Source organism: Polyodon spathula, chromosome 6 (genome assembly GCF_017654505.1).
Source record: "Polyodon spathula isolate WHYD16114869_AA chromosome 6, ASM1765450v1, whole genome shotgun sequence".
In the NCBI taxonomy this organism is placed as follows: domain Eukaryota; kingdom Metazoa; phylum Chordata; class Actinopteri; order Acipenseriformes; family Polyodontidae; genus Polyodon; species Polyodon spathula.
In genome coordinates, this window is record NC_054539.1 from 52,911,688 (window position 1) to 52,932,967 (window position 21,280).

At 38.5% G+C, this 21,280-nt stretch overlaps 1 protein-coding gene across 2 annotated transcripts in view; it reads right to left on the reverse strand.

Moving 5' to 3' along the window:
• The window catches only part of LOC121317324 (MAM domain-containing glycosylphosphatidylinositol anchor protein 1-like), a 168,795-nt gene that overhangs the window by 43,360 nt on the left and 104,155 nt on the right, over nucleotides 1-21,280 (reverse strand). For both annotated transcript variants that reach the window (XM_041253139.1, XM_041253138.1), the window contains exon 12: nucleotides 682-859. In XM_041253139.1, the coding sequence (XP_041109073.1) occupies nucleotides 682-859 (178 nt within the window). The remainder of the gene's footprint in view (nucleotides 1-681; nucleotides 860-21,280) is intronic.

Here is a 21,280-nt window from a genome sequence, read left to right on the forward strand (position 1 = left end):
TGTTGTGCTGTAGTGTAATGCTCATTGTGCTGTGCTGTAGTGTAATGCTCATTGTGTTGTGCTGTAGTGTAATGCTCATTGTGATGTGCTGTAGTGTAATGCTCATTGTGCTGTGCTGTGCTGTAGTGTAATGCTCATTGTGCTGTGCTGTAGTGTAATGCTCATTGTGCTGTGCTGTAGTGTAATGCTCATTGTGCTGTGCTGTAGTGTAATGCTCATTGTGCTGTGCTGTAGTGTAATGCTCATTGTGCTGTGCTGTAGTGTAATGCTCATTGTGCTGTGCTGTGCTGTAGTGTAATGCTCATTGTGCTGTGCTGTAGTGTAATGCTCATTGTGCTGTGCTGTGCTGTAGTGTAATGCTCATTGTGCTGTGCTGTAGTGTAATGCTCATTTTGCTGTGCTGTAGTGTAATGCTCATTGTGCTGTGCTGTAGTGTAATGCTCATTGTGCTGTGCTGTGCTGTAGTGTAATGCTCATTGTGCTGTGCTGTAGTGTAATGCTCATTGTGCTGTGCTGTAGTGTAATGCTCATTGTGCTGTGCTGTAGTGTAATGCTCATTGTGCTGTGCTGTGCTGTAGTGTAATGCTCATTGTGCTGTGCTGTAGTGTAATGCTCATTTTGCTGTGCTGTGGTATAATGTAATACACTCTGTTCTGTGCTGTAGTGTACAGTAATACTCACGCTCGATGTACTGAATGATTCTCATGGCGGTATCCCCAGGTCCGAAGTTTGTGATGGGGGTGAGCCGCACCTCATAGCTCAGCGGGATCTTCAGGTCAGTGAGGACGTCCTGGAGAAGCACCCCCTTCTGAGGGGTCCCCACCTGGATCTGCTTCGACATGTAGCTCTGGAGGTTCAGCTGTGCAGAGAGACACAGGGGGCACTTTTCATGTCAGCCATAGCACACAACTAGCACCCGTTCAGAAGGGCTGCCTCCACACAAGAGAGGGAGAAGTTGTCATTCTTGCTGGTGAGAAAACTTTAAAATCAATGCATATATCAGGCTATTGTGAGATTCTGTACATGTCATTGTGTTTCCAGGGTCTCGTCCTACATTGAAAGACTGAAGGTTGTTTTCTCTGTGGGAAATCGCAAGCAGTTTTTTCAAATGAGAACAGTTTATTGTTATTTATTTTAATAATTTGTGCACATGTACATATTGGTAATAATAAAATGTATTGTGTCTTGGGGTTTAAATCCATACATTGTCTTGTTCCCCTCGAATTGGGCAGGACATTTAAAAACATGTGTGCTTGAATGGGAGGCCTGCCCTACTTGGAGGCAAAAGAAATGTGGGAGAATGTGGGCAAGCTAAGTTGGTTAATTATTTGCCAATTGAGCTTGACCACGTGTATAATTGAGGATTGGTGAGAGCTCCTCAGTTCAGCTTAGGACTCCAGCAGGCACTTGTGCTCTTGCTCTGTTATTAAGCAAAGCAGTGGTTCAGGCAGGGAACTCACTGTTAATCAGTCAGTCAAATCAAGTCATGACGCATCAATAACCAGACATTGTCAATCGAAATAGCAGTACCTATCGCTAACAATGTAATTACTCGTCCAATGATTACACTGTGTAACAAAAAAAAAATTGTTTTGTTCCTGGGTAGTAAGTGTTATTTCCTAACTGCTTATGCCTCAAAAGTATAGAAAATGGCTATTATTCCCCACAAACTTTGCTTTTGTGACCAGGACAGTGATATTTCAAAATATCACTATTTCCAATGGGAAAATGGGCAAATGTGTGTCTTTTCGTTCATATAAAGTCAGAAAAAAACAACATATGAATCCAAATTAACATGTATTTATACTAAAGTAATACAAAGATGACTACAAAAGATTTAGAAGTGAGTAGTTTTTCGAGATTTACGATTATACTGTAAATACAATTTTCTCATTGGAAATAGTGATATTTTGAAATATCACTGTCCTGGTCACAAAAGCAAAGTTTGTGGGGAATAATAGCCATTTTCTATACTTTTGAGGCATAAGCAATTAAGAAATAACACTAACTACCCAGGAACAAAAATTGTGTTACATAGTGTTATCAAGGAAAGGATTCAAATCTTACCTGGTCCATTACCTCCCCGCTGTGAGGTACAGTTTGCCTCCTCCTCCTCAGTCCCAGTGTTTTTTGGCTCGTCTAAGGGGGAGGGCAGCTATCCTGCCCCCTGCCCATGGCTTCCCTACAGTCAGCCTCTCCACTTATCGGCAGGAAAATATATGGGCAGGGGTTCCCCGAGGCAAGGCCAAAGATGTATTATATATTAAATGTTTTATCCAAGAACATATAATATGTATAAATGTTATTGTGTCTAATTTGTAATACATATTTTATCATCACATAAGTTCCCTGACTGAATCACATTGATAGCTGTCGCTTAGGTGAATATTGTTTAGCATTTTTCTTTATCAAGCCTGTGTGAGGCAACTTGAGTTATATTTTAGTTTTTGTTGAAAGTGTGCTCCGAGGCGCTTAACTGCATCTCTTGAGTTCTGTGCCCACTGTTCCAGGTGGTAGACTGCCTTGACCTCAACACTACCCTTTCACACAGGACAGCTATTCCAACACCTTGCGTGTGTCGCAAGGAGAGTTGTAGAGATTTGTTTCCACAAGTCCTTTTCCCTCAAATTTGGGGGAGGTGTCGTGAATAATCCCACAAGTTCACCGCCACCGGCCAAATTCAAAAGTCAATTTGCTCGCAAATCACTATGTTGTATGGAAATCACTTAAGACTGATTACACTCCTCAATTATTTCGCAGGAAGTATTTCAGGACAATCTCTGTTTCTAGTCAGAGAGTGAGCATGGCTTTCAGACAGTTATATTTGCAAATTCTAGCAGAGCAACAGAAAAAGAGGAAATATTGTGCGGGCAGAATATACAGACAACGTATAACATTCCTTGACTTGTCTACTGAAGAAGTCCTTAATCAATTTATACTTTGATTAAACATAAGAACATTTTGGTTTATTTCCAACTCAAACATTTAATTTATTTTTGGTTTATTTTAAACAATACTAATTACCAGTGCTTAATTTGTAAAGAAAAAGGTGCCAGGGCACAAGCAATGACAATAATACCGTTCTTAAGAACCACACATTCCAAATCATAACAAGTTTATTTGAAAGAGTATTGTATGTACTAGTGTTAGATTTTATAATCACGTATTCTACATCATATATGCAAAGCAGTAGTGTGTGCAGAAAAATAATTTAAAGGCTAATGGCTTCTACAGTCACAGCGTTTTAAAAGTCAAAATACAGTAGCTGCATACATGTTTCGCTCTTTTTGGGGCTCATCAGTACAGCACAACTGTATTTTGACTTCAGAAAGGCTCAGGAGAGTAAATAAAAACAAGTAGCTTTTGAGTTAAGGTGAATGAAAGCAACACATTTAAAAACAATGGGATGTAAGGAAATATGCAAATAAAGCATTACAAGAGTCAATCAAATAGAAATACAGTTCAAAATACAGTTGTGCTGTACTGATGAACCCCAAAAAGGGCGAAATGCATGCAGCTACTGTAATTTTGACTTTTAAAATGTTGTGACTGTAAAAGCTGTTAAGCAACTTTCAGCCGATTTGATTGGATCATGTAATGCTTTATTTGCATATTTCCCTACAATCCATTGTTTTTAAAATGTATTGCATTCATTCACCTTAACTCGAAAGCTACTTTTTTATATATATATATATATATATATATATATATATATATATATATATATATATATATATATATAACTCGGTGACATTTGAGGGCTTTCTTGCATGGACAGCTCGCTTCAGGTCCTGCCACAACATTTCGGTGCGGTTTAGGTCCGGACTTTGACTAGGCCATTCTAAAACACAGAATTTCTTCTTTTGCAGCCATTCTTTTGTAGATCTGCTTGTATGTTTAGGATCATTGTCTTGCTGCATAACCCACTTTCGGTTCAGCTTCAGCTCACGGACAGATGGCCCAACATTCTCCTCTAGAATCTTCTGATACAATGTAGAATTCATAATAAATAAATAAATGAATGTTTAGGCTAGATAGTTGTTAGCTTGGTTTGTTTTTAATCTCTATTAATTACATTATATTCATTGAAAAAAGAAAAGAGAGAACCAGACCATTATTATTGTTTTTAGATATTTTTTGAATAGGGGAAGTTAGCAGGCAGTGTTCCCTGCATGGGGGTAGGGGTACAGGCAGGCATGAACGTGTTTAAGTTCAACACTAACCCCAAATAAAATGCTGTTCCTGTTATAATCGGAAGCAGCGGTATTTAAAAATAACAGAAGCCAGTTTTCACTTCAGTGAAGTAGGCTACAATATTTGTTTTCATTAAAAACTTGTTGTTTCTTGAACTGAAGGGTCAGCTTTCATATTGAAGCGTGTTGAGTACTACTCATTTAATCAATCCAAGTAGTGTAGGAATTTTCTTGTATCATTCAAGACGTTTTTCAAATCAAGTAAGCTTATTTAATTTGTGTATAAAAAGAGTATAAAAAATAGAGTCCTTCTTTTTCAGCCAGTGTCATCTTTATGGCACCTAAATGGTAAAGTAATTAAATGTCCCTCGCAGTGGACTGTCTCTGTTTAGCGCAGGCAAGAACTTGCAGAATGGATAAAACTGTGTTGAGAATTGTAAGAAAATACATCTGAGAGCAAAACATTGAATGACATGTTTAACTTTCATAGTTGAAGAGGTGGTGGGGCTATGCCTCATCAAGCCCAAATAATGTGTCTTCATTTTGCAAAAAAGTTGCTATGGTTATATACCTTGAGGGAGTTGCAATTGATTTCCTGTGTTAATTCATGTTAATTTATTAATTCCCGCAGCGCTGTGATAATTGCAGTTTCTCTGCAACTCTTTTGGACTTCACTCACTTGTCATTTTACGCAAAACACTCGCAATGCAACAGAGTTGCGAGAAAGATGAGAAAATTCACAAGACCTTAGAATATTTGCCCATATGTTTTTGTATATATTAATCCTGCCCACTCCTGAGTCCCCATGTTAACTGCCTTATTTCCTTATAACCTTTGTCTTCTAAATCAAAAATGCAAATATTAGAAGTCAATAATGCTAGTATTCCAGAAATCCTGTGTTACAGCACCTACATATATTACACATGATAACATAATGCCTTGTATCATCCATTATTAAGGGAATCATTTAAAAGGACTCTGTGTTCCAGATGACTGTTATTATAGTGCCTTTCATTGTGGGCCACCATCACAAAGTGTTTTACAAGATGCAAAACTAGGGTGCGTGAACTATGCATCAGCTGCAACTTACAACAACATCTCACCTGAAAGATGGAGCACAAGGAGGTTAAGTGACTTTCTCAGGGCCACACAGTAAGACAATGGCTGAGCTGGGATTTGAACTGGTGTCCTCCTGGTTATAAGCCTGTTTCTTTAACCATTTGACCACACAAGTATTAACTGTCCTCTCATCTGATGTCTCTGGAAGGGTTTGAACTCAAAGCAATCTAATATATGATGTGCTCCTGTTTTTACGTTATAAATAAACAATTTGAGATAGTTACTGTGGGAACACATCTTATATAAAGGTTAACAGATGATGGATTCCATTATCAGCGAGCAATAAATAAGCAAGGCTTTCAGAGATATTGTAAACTGCAAGAGAGAAGGTCGTGCTGTTTACAGTCAAGACACCCACAGCATTCCTGTCTTCAACCTTTTAAACTCCCTGTGCCAGTCACTGGTACAGCTTTTATGATTACATCACGGGTTCGCATTGGATAAAGGTAATCCTTATCACATATAAAAAAAACAATGTAAATGTATACAGTATCTATGGATTTGTTTAACCAATTACAATCATGTTTTGTGTTTTAAGTTATTAGGTTGTGTGTTTGTCTTATATATATATATATATATATATATATATATATATATATATATATATATATATATATATATATATATGTATATATATATATATAGTGTGTGTGATATATATATATGTATATATATACTATTATAATATATATATATATATATATAATTTTTGATATAATAACCTATTAGGTATGATACATTATCACATATTATTGTGTAATAAAATCTATTCTGATCCAAGCATCATTCTGTATCATACTCTCCTAGATGTACTTGCTGTTGTAAGACACACAGACCAGTGCTGCATTGTTATCCATTGATTGTATCTCAGCCTCGTATTGTTAAAATAGCAAGCAAATTGTTTCATTTAAGAAGTAGCAATTACACTGGTGCTGGTAGCTAGATTGCACTGCTCATTAGATCTCAATAAAACACTAGCAGTGAATAATGTGATCATTTTAATTTTAATTGGAGGAGAAGCTCTCCTCTCCCGATTAATTTCGGAAAACGATCGATAGATGATGCTGGGATCCCCGCAGCAGACTGCCTTGCTTTGCTCAAATTATTTTCTGCTTAATGAAAATCTTCTTTCCTATTACTGTATTAGTGAGAATGATATTTCCGCTCCACAGACATTCATACAGACACACTATATCATAGTGTAGACTTTTTTCCTTGTGATATCATCTAAATCAGTGCAATATCATATTGTGTTACTTTGCTATCCATAAGATCATCAATGCCATCATAGCCAGATGAATATGCAGTTGACCATGATATAACTGTAAACAAAGTGATGGTTGCCAGGGTTATAGCCAGCCACGAAAACTGACCTAGGCACTTGCCTGTGCTTTCCTCTCCTTAAGATTTTATAACGGTAAATGTTGCTTATTTAAATACAAAAGTTTAGTTGTTTTTTTTTTCTTAATAAGAATAATTGAGTCCCTGAGGTTCTAAATTTGCAGAACCTATATGGGTTTGTTACAGTGGAAATATGTACCGTTTTCTTTGCAACATTCAAATTCAATATAAAAGAAAATAAGAAATGTAGCATTATATGTGTTGTAGACACTATACGTAGTTTTAAATCCTAATCTATCAAACAAATCATTTAACCAGTGATGTCATTACCCAAATACCAAGAAGGCAAGTGTATGCATACATACAGTTTGTGTGATATATACAATTACATTCAACATGATTGGCTTAAGCGGGTTGACAAGACGGAAAGAGTTTAGCTGCGTAAGCACATCATAACTAATGAGGGTTGCAGCTCCAGCTTTTCGGCTGACCAGTCGATTTGACAGGCTGTTGCTGTGTTCTGATTTATACTCATGAATATGCATTTGACTTCTACTAATGTGATTGGCCGGCTGCGAGGCTCCTTGCAAACCGCAGCATTATGAACTCGACACAACCCTCAACTCAACTACCAGTGTCAATCATGCACTGTCTGAAATAAACCTTGAAGTATCCCACTTATTTCAAATTCAGAAAGGGATGAAATGCATTTTTATTTATGGCAATGTAACGTGTAAAAGGGTCTAAATAAATCATTATTACTGTAAAAAAAATTGCATAAGTCTATTTTCTAGATATTTTAGGGAGTCCTAAAAAGGTGGGGGCGACTTACATACCAGTGTGGTCTATAGGCTTTTTCCTGAAATTGTTGTCTCAAAAAAGGGGGAAGTGGGGGTGACTTATACACTCGTGTGACATATACACTAGTTTTTACGGTAGTATGATTTTAACCAAGTCATATGCCTCTGGTGCCTCATAGCTGGCTACAGTCTTGGTTGCTGCTATTGCCTCCCTTCTAGAGACAGGAAAGCTCTATCGCTTTCCAGGCAAAGGCACGCTGTAAACTCACAAAAAAACAGATAGCAGCAGCCTGCTCACATATTCTCCACATTCTCGCTGACCCTTGATCATATATCAGCTGCCTGCACAACAATCCCAAAGTCGCCAGCACTGCTCAGGTCGGACTATTCATCAGCAATCTTCCCGGTGCCGGCCCGCACGCCGCTAAGGGATCTTATCAACAGCACTGACACACTGCTAGGCTGGGGATCCAGACATGTCAACACAGAGCAACACTGCAGTGCCTCACTGGAAGCATTCAATACAGAATAAGCTAAACTACTGTGGCTTTTTAATTTGATCAGGTTTGGTTCCTTATCCATGTCAGGTGTGTACAAGGTAGTGCATACTTATTATACATGGTTATCATTACATGTGTCACCAAGTTTATTGCATTAGTAAAAGTCTAACTAAGTCTGTATCTAAATACTGTCCTAAACAGTACAGTCACTTTGTCACTTTAGAAGAACACCACCCAGTTTATTTTCTTCTTATAAATGGCAGTAGAACAGCTTTACATCTCCTTTTCTTCATTGAACTCCTAATAAATATGTTGAAAGCAGAGGTGGATGTGTGTGACTTGAGGCACAGGGGGCACTCTTTAAACAGAGTGAAGGAATTAAAAGTTTTCCCAGGAACAGCCTGATAATTAACTCCTCCTCCTCCTCCTCCTCCTCCTCCTCTCTCTCTCTCTCTCTCTCTCTCTCTCTCTCTCTCTCTCTCTCTCAGCAAGTCTGAAACAGGGGCATGAATTAAACAGAGAAAGCTGCAAAAAATGACACCACATAACCTGATAACCTAGCAAGTCTAATAGTGTGGAAGTTTGTGTGGTACAGATAAAAAGAGTAATGGGTAGGTGTATCGCAATTTGCATTTTCGTTGAGACAGTTTGCAAAATATACATTTTGTCATATGTACTAAGGGAGAATATGTTAATGAAAAGTTTAAAAAATAAAGGAAGCTGCAATCATGATAGCTGCTTGGCAGGGTATTGTTAACAGTCCATTGTCATGTAGTATTCCAATTCTGCGCATTCATGCGTAGCTCTGTGCATTTCTTCTATATTGGTAACGAATGAGCAGATGGTTTTGCTATATTTCAACTTTGCACAACAGTGTCGTGTTGGAAAATAAAAAATTTTGAGAGGGGATTGCGGGGATTTGAGAAATGTGCAAAGATCAAGCCTGTTAGGTCTGCCACAGGAATTTCATCACAAGCTTCACACACACACACACACACACACACACACATGCACATTGACACACACCACACACACACACACATGCACACACATGCCCATTGACACTCACACATGCACACACGCACATGCACACACACAGACACGCACACACACACATGCACACTCACACGCACATGCACACTCACACACACACTCTCACACGCACATGCACACACACACACGCACACGCACTCACACACACACTCGCACACATGCACAAACGCATACACACGCACACACACACACACATTCACACACACACACATGCACACACAAATTTATCTGTAGCTGAACTAAACCCCTTTTAAGTATTTCAGTGATGATGTTCATGTCCCAAACCCATATACATACCAGCATGTTTCTACAAAGAGGTGTAGGGTTTGTGGAAAAACTGTGTTTGTTTGAAACATTTGTTGCATAACAGATTTTTATAGCTTTGCATTGTGTACCAGGATTTATCTCAGTATCTCTTTAAGCTTTTTAATGCCACTAGAGAGAGATTTTTTTAGTGCCTCGCAGTGATAAAATGGTGAGTCTTACGGAGGTGCCCGTTCTGCAGGGTTCAAATATAGTAGTAAAGGGGAATTGCAATGCCTGATCTGAGAATGTTTTTTCAGCAATCTGAGTCAGAAAACATTGATGATGGTAACTACAGAAAAAGGTTTAACACGTTGAGTAAGATCAATCTAAATAAATAGTAGAATACACACATGTATAAAATATGTATGCTGTATGGTAGTGAAACATGAAAAAACACTTTTTTTAACTTTTTTTTTTTTTTTTTTTTTTTTTACCAGTACTATAATGTTTTATAAAAACTATTTATATTAATTATGTTTTTGTAACTTAGTCCATCTGAAGGGTTACTCAAACCCCACACACCCACAGACTGTGTTTTCTGACAAGCGTTTCAAAAGTACCACTTATGGCTTATAAAAGCCCACTCTCATGATAACCTGTTGCCAGGTCAAACTAATTATTTTTTACAGGTAATTAAACATTAAACGAGGACCTTTAACTAACCCTGCTGTTCAACAATGCACAAATGACACCTTTTCAACAATATCTTTGAAACAATGAGAAATATCACGAGGAATAAAAATACACTTTTCTTTTAAAAACTATCACAGTCTTAGAATACCTAAAAAGCCACAGCACAGTATTTCCAAATCTAGGAGCATAGCAGCTAAAAGACTTGCATACACCTCCTGGTCCAAGGCTTACAAAGCAAACCCAGATTCGAAGACCAAAGATAGAAGACTTGTAGGGTAGCAGTGGGTCAGAAGTGTATGAAGCAGCTCAAACTATAATGGCCTTGTATGTTAAAAGTGTAACTAAAATCAGTTTTAGATTGGGCTGGAATCCATTGAAGGGATGTCAAGCTTGGGGAGATGTACTCCTACAAATCTGAATGTCCTCCCCCTAACTGAAATCCAGGTTAGCACTTAATTCCTGCGCGACTCCGGTGGTTTAAAGAATGTACAACTAGGGCACCTGCTGTTCAGGTAGTTTAGCAGCACTACCTTCCTCAGGGAAATTAACAGTTCATTTAACACAGCGCAATTAATAAACAAGTTCACACCATTTGCAAACGCTGGCAAGCATCACAGCTGTGTGTGTGCCTGTGCTTGTGTGAAACAGAAATACTCTTGAATTGTTTTTAACTGTTTTCATGTGTTTTGTGGATTTTTTTGGTTTTTAGAATCTGTGTATGTTGGAAGAAAGTTTGTTGTTCTTTGGAGGATATAAAAGACACTGAAGGACAAATAGAAATGTGTACAGATTTAATATATTTGGAAGCATTAGTTAATACTTTCATGCTTGGGTACACTTAATTGTTTTTAACAATGTTAATAGCATGAAGTGGTGGTAATCCTTAAATGCAACCTGGCAGATTTTTATTTAAAGTACTCCCCACTTTATAAGAGTATCACAGCATAGAAGTTTCATATTTACAGTAGAACATGCTAAATACTGACAAAACTAACAAAGTACGCGTTATAACTAGAATGTTACATCAAGGATATATTTCTTGCAACACTATGTGCACTTCAATTGCAATACTAAAAGCAGTAAAGGATGATTAGGGAGGCAGTGTGGTCCAGTGGTTACAGTCCTGTTCCTGTAACCAGAAGGTCACTGGTTCAAATCTTACTTCTACCAGTGACTGACTGACTGACTCACTGTGTGACCTTGAACAAGTCATTTAACCTCCTTGTGCTCCATCCTGCAGATGAGATGTTAAATCAATGTCTTATTTTAAGTGACTCTGCATATAATGCTTTGTGATGGTGGTCCACTAAGAAAGGCACTATATAAAAGATATTATTATTATTATTATTATATACATTCACAAAAGACATTGGTGCGACCGAGAGCATAATGGGCTGAAGCAAACAATGAAGAAAGGTGTGTCTTAATGAATCAGGTTTGGGAGGAGGGATGATAAAGAATGCATTTAATAATAAAAAAGAAATTAAAAATTGCTCCTCTCACTGTATGGCTCACCCTGCACACCACATGGTTGTGGCTTTACCAAGTGAGCCATTCAGGGACCTATGTGATTCTCTTTTTGGATATTAGCTTTGCTCCAGTGGATATAAAGAACCTGCTTCCAATGGATTAACTAACATTAACTATTAAGGGGTGCTCTGTAAAAGTATTTTCTTTCTCGTTCCCTGTGTATACAGATGATGTGTGAGTGCATGGATGGATGGGTGTGTAATAATGAGGCATGTGCACATAGCTTGGGTAGTGACTGACAGAGCTGTCTCTGTCTGAGTGTGAGACGGGCCACAGGGAAGCTGCGGGAAGCAGAGCAGAGATGAACTCAACCGGTTCTTATGCTGCAGCAATGTACTTGTGTCCCTGCAAGGGCTAATTAAAGAACCTGTCTCTGTATTCCCTCTTGCCTCCTCCTCCAGTTCTAATACAATATTAAGAATTCATGTAATAACACCAATCACTACTCTTGCAGCTTTCTGAGGGGTGGGGGGAGGGGAGACGGGGTAATGAAGTTGCAAAAAAGATTGGTTGACATACAGAGGAGAAAGACATTCAGAACATAAGAACATAAGAAAGTTTACAAACGAGAGGAGGCCATTCGGCCCATCTTGCTCGTTTGGTTGTTAGTAGCTTATTGATCCCAAAATCTCATCAAGCAGCTTCTTGAAGGATCCCAGGGTGTCAGCTTCAACAACATTACTGGGGAGTTGATTCCAGACCCTCACAATTCTCTGTGTAAAAAAGTGTCTCCTATTTTCTGTTCTGAATGCCCCTTTTTCTAAACTCCATTTGTGACCCCTGGTCCTTGTTTCTTTTTTCAGGCTGAAAAAGTCCCTTGGGTCGACACTGTCAATACCTTTTAGAATTTTGAATGCTTGAATTAGGTCGCCACGTAGTCTTCTTTGTTCAAGACTGAACAGATTCAATTCTTTTAGCCTGTCTGCATATGACATGCCTTTTAAGCCTGGAATAATTCTGGTCGCTCTTCTTTGCACTCTTTCTAGAGCAGCAATATCTTTTTTATAGCGAGGTGACCAGAACTGAACACAATATTCAAGATGAGGTCTTACTAGTGCATTGTACAGTTTTAACATTACTTCCCTTGATTTAAATTCAACACTTTTCACAATGTATCCGAGCATCTTGTTAGCCTTTTTTATAGCTTCCCCACATTGTCTAGATGAAGACATTTCTGAGTCAACAAAAACTCCTAGGTCTTTTTCATAGATTCCTTCTCCAATTTCAATATCTCCCATATGATATTTATAATGTACATTTTTATTTCCTGCGTGCAGTACCTTACACTTTTCTCTATTAAATGTCATTTGCCATGTGTCTGCCCAGTTCTGAATCTTGTCTAGATCATTTTGAATGACCTTTGCTGCTGCAACAGTGTTTGCCACTCCTCCTACTTTTGTGTCATCTGCAAATTTAACAAGTTTGCTTACTATACCAGAATCTAAATCATTAATGTAGATTAGGAATAGCAGAGGACCTAATACTGATCCCTGTGGTACACCGCTGGTTACCACACTCCATTCTGAGGTTTTTCCTCTAATCAGTACTTTCTGTTTTCTACATGTTAACCACTCCCTAATCCATGTACATGTGTTTCCTTGAATCCCAACTGCGTTCAATTTGAGAATTAATCTTTTGTGCGGGACTTTGTCAAAAGCTTTCTGGAAATCTAAATAAACCATGTCATATGCTTTGCAATTATCCATTATCGATGTTGCATCCTCAAAAAAATCAAGCAAGTTAGTTAGGCACGATCTCCCTTTCCTAAAACCATGTTGACTGTCTCCCAGTACCCTGTTACCATATAGGTAATTTTCCATTTTGGATCTTATTATAGTTTCCATAAGTTTGCATATAATAGAAGTCAGGCTTACTGGTCTGTAGTTACCTGGTTCAGTTTTGTTTCCCTTTTTGTGGATCGGTATTACGTTTGCAATTTTCCAGTCTGTCGGTACCACCCCTGTGTCAAGAGACTGCTGCATGATCTTGGTTAGCGGTTTGTAAATTACTTCTTTCATTTCTTTGAGTACTACTGGGAGGATCTCATCCGGCCCAGGGGATTTGTTTATTTTAAGAGCTCTTAGTCCCTTTAACACTTCTGCCTCAGTTATGCTAAAGTTATTTAAAACTGGATAGGATCTGGATGACATGTGGGGCATGTTGTCAGTATCTTCCTTTGTAAAAACTTGTGAAAAGTAATCATTTAACATATTTGCTATTTTTTTTTCTTCCTCTACGATTTTGCCATTTGTATCTCTTAAACATTTAATCTCCTCTTTGAATGTTCTCTTGCTGTTGTAATATTGGAAAAACATTTTGGAATGTTGTAGTGGGCTTGTTATTTATTAAGTACAGTGGCTTGCAAAAGTATTGACCCCCCTTGGCATTTTTCCTATTTTGTTGCCTTACAACCAGGAATTAAAATAGATTTTTGGGGGGGGTTGTATCATTTGATTTACACAACATGCCTACCACTTTGAAGATGCAAAATATTTTTTATTGTGAAACAAACAAGAAATAAGACAAAAAAACAGAAAACTTGAGCGTGCATAAGTATTCACCCCCCCAAAGTCAATACTTTGTAGAGCCACCTTTTGCAGCAATTACAGCTGCAAGTCTCCTGGGGTATGTATCTATAAGCTTGGCACATCTAGCCACTGGGATTTTTGCCCATTCTTCAAGGCAAAACTGCTCCATCTCCTTCAAGTTGGGTGGGTTCCGTTGATGTACAGCAATCTTTAAGTCATACCACAGATTCTCAGTTGGATTGAGGTCTGGGCTTTGACTAGGCCATTCCAAGACATTTAAATGTTTCCCCTTAAAACACTCGAGTGTTGCTTTAGCAGTATGCTTAGGGTCATTGTCCTTCTGGAAGGTGAACCTCCGTCCCAGTCTCAAATCTCTGGAAGACTGAAACAGGTTTCCCTCAAGAATTTCCCTGTATTTAGCGCCATCCATCATTCCTTCAATTCTGACCAGTTTCCCAGTCCCTGCCGATGAGAAACATCCCCACAGCATGATGCTGCCACCACCATGCTTCACTATGGGGATGGTGTTCTCGGGGTGATGAGAGGTGTTGGGTTTGCGCCAGACATAGCGTTTTCCTTGATGGCCAAAAAGCTCAATTTTAGACTCATCTGACCAGAGTACCTTCTCCCATATGTTTGGGGAGTCTCCCACATGCCTTTTGGCGAACACCAAACGTGTTTGCTTATTTTTTTCTTTAAGCAATGTTTTTTTTTCTGGCCACTCTTCCGTAAAGCCCAGCTCTGTGGAGTGTACGGCTTAAAGTGTTCCTATGGACAGATACTCCAATCTCCATTGTGGAGCTTTGCAGCTCCTTCAGCGTTATCTTTGGTCTCTTTGTTGCCTCTCTGATTAATGCCCTCCTTGCCTGGTCCGTGAGTTTTGGTGGGCGGCCCTCTCTTGCCAGGTTTGTTGTGGTGCCATATTCTTTCCATTTTTTAATAATGGCTTTAATGGTGTTCCGTGGGATGTTCAAAGTTTCGGATATTTTTTTACAACCCAACCCTGATCTGTACTTCTCCACAACTTTGTCCCTGACCTGTTTGGAGAGCTCCTTGGTCTTCATGGTGCCGCTTGCTTGGTGGTGCCGCTTGCTTAGTGGTGTTGCAGACTCTGGGTCCATTCATGACAGGTGTATATATACTGAGATCATGTGACACTTAGGTTGCACACAGGTGGACTTTATTTAACTAATTATGTGACTTCTGAAGGTAATTGGTTGCACCAGGTCTTATTTAGAGGTTTAATAGCAAAGGGGGTGAATACATATGCATGCACCACTTTTCTGTTATTTATTTTTTATAATCTTTTGAAACAAGTTATTTTTTTCATTTCACTTCACCAATTTGGACTATTTTGTGTATGTCCATTACATGAAATCCAAATAAAAATCCATTTTAATTCCAGGTTGTAAGGCAACAAAATAGGAAAAATGCCAAGGGGGGGTCAATAATTTCACAAGCCACTGTAGTTATCCAATATGATTTAGGGAAGGATGCTGTACCAAGCCTATAGAAATAACTAATTAATTAATGGAATGAACACCTTTCACAGTTTTATGCATCTTTGATTGTAACAGAATTTTAATGAGTTCTTGTGGATGAATGTTGTAATTAAGCTATGTATTTTCAACCAATTATTGATTTTCTACCCAATTTAGAATGTCCAATTATGCTCCCTCACATAAAGTTGCAGGTTCTGCTTCAGATTTGGGAAGCAAATCAATCGTGGTCCAATTCTGTCTGCCATATGATACAGATGTCACTCCAAATTTACCCACGTTTTAAAACACTTTCCCAACTTGCAAAGGAAATATGTCGTATTGTGAGCAATATTTTGTTTTTCTTTCATGCTGCGATCCTAGTATTTGTTATGTGGAATGTAATGAAAGAGGAATAAAACAGTGAGTAAATATTGTTAGGTTTTTCATTGCACAACGCCATCTTTTCCACATTAATTTTATTTGAAGTGTTTATAGCCACTTTGTTTATTGAGAAGACATGGCAATGCCAGAGATTATAAAAAAACGAATAAAATTTTTTTTAAAAAAATTGCGGTGTCTACTTTATGTACTGTTTTTACCTGAAATACACACAAGATTTTTTTTAAACTGTAACTATAGCATCCTTTGTTTTGTAGTTACAACCTATACTTACTTCTGCAACATCTAAAAAACTTGAACCCAGTATTACATATAATTGCTTTGAAAATGTTTTACAAATTAACAAATATTCAAATAAAGTCTGAATCTTAAACAGATATCTGGACATGACAATTCTATATTCAGGAGTCTAGCCCCGCAGTGTCCGCTGTAGTGAGTGTGTCAGGAGAAATAGTCCCTGCCAATTTTGCCTCCCTACCCTGCAGGAGGTCCAGAGCCAATACAACACTTCTTCTGGAATTAATTGTTGTTTTCTTGCCCTTTTAGTGTTGTCATGTTCTGTTATTGCTTGAGAAGGTTGTTTTATTTAATCACTGTTTATCGTTGTATTACCATGGGTTAGGTGTCTGCATTTGTGGGGTAGTGGGCTGTCAGCAAGCATGAGTGAGTGGTAGGGGTTTTATGCCGCTTGTTGGTGGCAGTAATAAACAGCCTTAAAGAGCTTTGTGGGTGCCTCTCTCCCTATTTTACTGTATTTAATCCTGCACTTAACCCAATCTGTAGTATTTTGTATTTCACCTGCACTCGTATCTAACCCTGATGTTACTATCAAAACTGTTATCTGCTCTTGAACTGCCCCGATATCAAATCGATCTTGAGCACACAACCCCAAGATTGTAAACCCAAGTGTAGAGAGTCAAGTCTAACCTCTTAATTTGTCTTTATTTAAAATAATGTATTTTGGTGATGCAATTATTTGATGTTCAGAGTTAAATGTAAAGTGGTTTGGAGGTACAAATTATTTCAGGCAAATTGGGGGCCCTACTCCGTTCTAGGGACCTTGTTGATTTTGACCTTTTGTGTTACTCTCTGATCTGGCTGCACAGTGTAAATTATGCCTCAGGTACTCTATGTCTACCTTAAAATTATTAAAATATCATAATACCGTAGATTATTATGTAAGAATATGCTGTAGTTGCTGTTTTTTTTTATGTTTTTCTTTTGTAATTATGGTTTAATTGAGATAGTTTAAATGTTATTTTGATTTTAAAAAAAGGTATATAATGTGCGACCCGTTTTCCAGCACACATTGCTTTGTCAGGCTGTGCACTTGTTGTTTTTTGTTATGAATTCATTCCAATCTGCTGGTATCTCAATTAATGGATCCAGCCTGCGGTGACATTCACACACCAGGAATGCCAGTGCAGCCTGATGTTTTTCTCAGGATGTGATTTAACAGAGAGCCACAGGAATTGAGCTTTCTAACTGCAATAGCCCGCGTCAAAGAAAAACCAATGACAGTGTAAACCAGGCTTCAGCCCAACTCTCAACTCGTAACATATTTAAAAAAAAAACAACACTCAATTTAGTACAGCGAAAATATACTCAGAACTGAGTGTAAGGCAAAACACAGGGAACTCTGGGCCTACAAATTCAATACAGTATAGTCAAGAGAGTTTACTACAGTATTGGGGATCCGAGAGCCAACAAATTCAATACAGGATAATCTAAAGATTCCAGTAATGTAGTGGGGTTCTGAGAGCCAGCTAATTAAACAGAGGATAGTATAGGTAACTTATTACTAAAATAATTCATTATTAGTCTAGTGTAGATAACTGAGAGCCAGATTTAACAAAATACAGCATGGTGGACATCTCATTTAAAGCTGTGGTTTTGACAGCTTAATGCAGTAACTCAGTCCTAGTATAGTCTTCTTGTACAAAGGCCTGGCAGGTTCTCTTAAATAATTCAGTAATTAAGACTGCATTGTGGTCATATACTAATCTTTTTTAATTTCAAAGAATGCCCATGCACTATTCTGTTAATTTACAAATCATTAACGATCGCAGAATGTCATTAAATAAATATCAAGTTACAGTCCCTTTTAAATTGCATTCCCTGCCTCAAGATGGCTTCACATGTACCTGCATGGTCCTTTCCCATCATCCTCCGGCTCACGTGTGTAACTGAGATAGATTTACCACTGAGCAGGAGGATGATGGGAAATGTAGTTATAAGAAGTCCATGCAAGTATATGTGAAGCCATCTTGAGGCAGGATACAATTAAAAAAAATTAAAAAGCGGTGAAAATGTAATAAATAAATCAATTTAAAAAATACACACAACTTACTTAAACAGTTGTAGCAACACATGGGAACATAAAACACAATAAAAGAAAAAGGTCCTTATATACCCTTTAATTTTAGTAGGCTACTTGTATTTATTCTTATGTTTATTTTTGTCCTGTATTTGGTGTCAGTATAACCTTCGTTTTCTTTCAGTGTGTCTCTTTGGATCATGCAATTCACAGTGACCTAGCGTCACACCTAGCGACTGGTATAGCCGAATGTGCAGCATAATGCTATCTGTAATAGCGTGGGACTACTGTATTGGGGATCTGACAACCAGTACATCCAATGCAGTATGGGGTAGAGAAAAATCCAAAGAGAATACCATATGAACAAAGGATCTGACAGCTAGCCAATTCAGTACAGGAAAGTATATATACAAGTATATGTACATATACAATGAATTAGTACATACTCCACTTGTTGGACGTGTAAGAGAATGTGCTTTGACACTAATAGAGAACATGCTGACTTATGTGAGCTGGTCTCTGAAGAGAGAAAATCAGGAGCTGTCAATTTTCAGGAAATCAACTGTCTGTCTACCCAGATTCCTGCCTGACACAACTGAGGGCCCAGAAGAGATGAACTGGACAACAAGCATTAGGTAATAATGTCTTGGGGAACAACAAACAAATCTTATGGATATGAGTTAGATCATAGACTACACTGTTTCCCTCCCAGCCCCTCAGCTCTAACCAAAGCTGCCAGACACATGCTGCCCAATGGGGCTTGACATTTTAGTCAATAACACAGGCAGCAGAATCCACAGACTTCCCTTATGAAAGATAAAACCCCCTGGAATGAAACGAAAACATCAGTGACGTACACACAAAAGAAACATGGCGAGTCAATCACTCCCCTCCGGCTTGGCTGGGACCCAGGGATACCAAGACAAAGAGGCGCAGCTGGACACAGCAATGTCAGCACTCAGTTCACACATACAAACACACACACACACGTGCATACTCACAGACACGCAAGCACACACACATACACCTACATACTCAGGAACACGCACAAAGAGTTGCTCCTGGACACAGAGACACCAGCAATGAATTCACAAACACAATTCTATCCATTACAAGGCCAGGCACACATTCATCAAATGCTTATGATTTTCCTTTCAATATGACATCATCAGGTTCTCACTGTCAGAAGTCTCTTGTCAGCATGCTCCATGCTAGTCTAGGTTTACAGGACTAATACTGAGTTTCAGAGTTCAGATCATTAAATGTTAACCGCTGACTCTCTCTCTCTTTATTTCTCTCTCTTTCTCTCATTCCTGCATGATGTGTGTTTCACTATCCAGCTCATTCAATATGACATCATCAGGTTCTCACTGTCAGAAGTCTCTTGTCAGCATGCTCCATGCTAGTCTAGGTTTACAGGACTAATACTGAGTTTCAGAGTTCAGATCATTAAATGTTAACCACTGACTCTCTCTCTCTTTATTTCTCTCTCTTTCTCTCATTCCTGCATGATGTGTGTTTCACTATCCAGCTCATTAAACCTCTACGCTGGTGTGTGTTTGTGTCTGTGTGTCGCTCGCTGCGTTATTGATCCCTGGCAGTTAATTGGGATGGCTGTCATTAATTTACAGCACAGAGAGAGTGGAAGACAACGTCCCTGAGAAACAAACAAAACTGCTGAAATTAGCTGTCAAACAGGACCGATCGATCGCCGCTCATGGGACAGAGGCCCCACTATGTCTATATACAAAATGCATCCCACTTTATTAACCTTAAACCAGGGTAGCGTAACTTTCCACCTGAATAATAGCATTGACAGACTCCCTCTCTGTTTCCACTTTAATATGTGTCAGTTTACAACACAATTACTCACTGGCAATGAGCAGCACATCACAGAGATACAAAGGATAAATCTCCCTGGTCACCTCTTCACCAATCAGGACAGAATGCACCAGTGGGTCAATATGTTTATCTAGCATCATACAACAGCTGGACAAGCTCTCCAAATGTTTTCTATGGAGGTCAGCTGTTCTGCTATTACTCAATAACAGAACAGCAAATAAAACACAGTTGAGATGACACTTAAGTATTGACACCTGTTCTAAAACCAGTTTATTGAAAAAACAAAGGTGAATAAATAACTAAAATAGCACGTTTTACTGTAATAATCCTAGTGGTATTGCTGCGGCATGTTCCTTGTTAATAATGGATGCGACCTTGCAACATGCCATAGGAATGCCATTATCCCTTAAGCAGAGCTTTGGCAACTTTAAAAAGCTCTGCTGAACCTGGCCAGTGATCCCTTGTGAGTCTAGTAACAGCAGAAAGCTGTATTACCTCAAATCCAGCAAGACCAGTGGAGCAATGAGCAGGGAGCTCTCTGGGGTGCTGAATTCCTGTGCCTTTGACTTTGAGCTGTTTAACCCAACCCCAAGGAGCTATCTCTGCTGCTGACATGGGGAAAAGGAGACAGGTCACATTTAATGCTTGCTAAATATTTAACAACATTCCAATACTGTGGCAGAATGGACTGCCTGTGTAAATTGTGTGTATTTTGTTATTTTTGTATTTAATTAATAAAGCAATTAAGCCCAGCCACATGCTAAACAAATGTTCTAGCTCCCTTTATATAGCATGTAGCTGGGCTTAATTGATCCTCAATTAATCAATTCCGCTCCAGCCACATTTTGCACAGGGTTTTGGCAGGGATGGAATTAACCCCATCCCTGCCAAACTTAAATAAAAAATAACAAAACACACACAATTTACAGGGGAAGGGCTTCAGCCTTGCCTCAAATACAAATGTAATTCATCAAATGCATACAAAGGTTCAAATCACTTAAAAATGAGAAAGACTGGTTTTAATTAATGTGAAGGTTTTATTAAATAAATCTTACTTTCCTTGTTTGGGTGTAGATCAGGGCTTCCCAACCCTGTTCCTGGGGACCCAATGTGTCTTCCTGTTTTTATTCCAACGGTGCTCTCAATTACTAACTAGACCCTTAATTTAAATAATAATTTGCTTAATTATACCCTTTTAATTGTTCTCAGTTTCTACAATGTTGCAGAGTTCAAGTTAC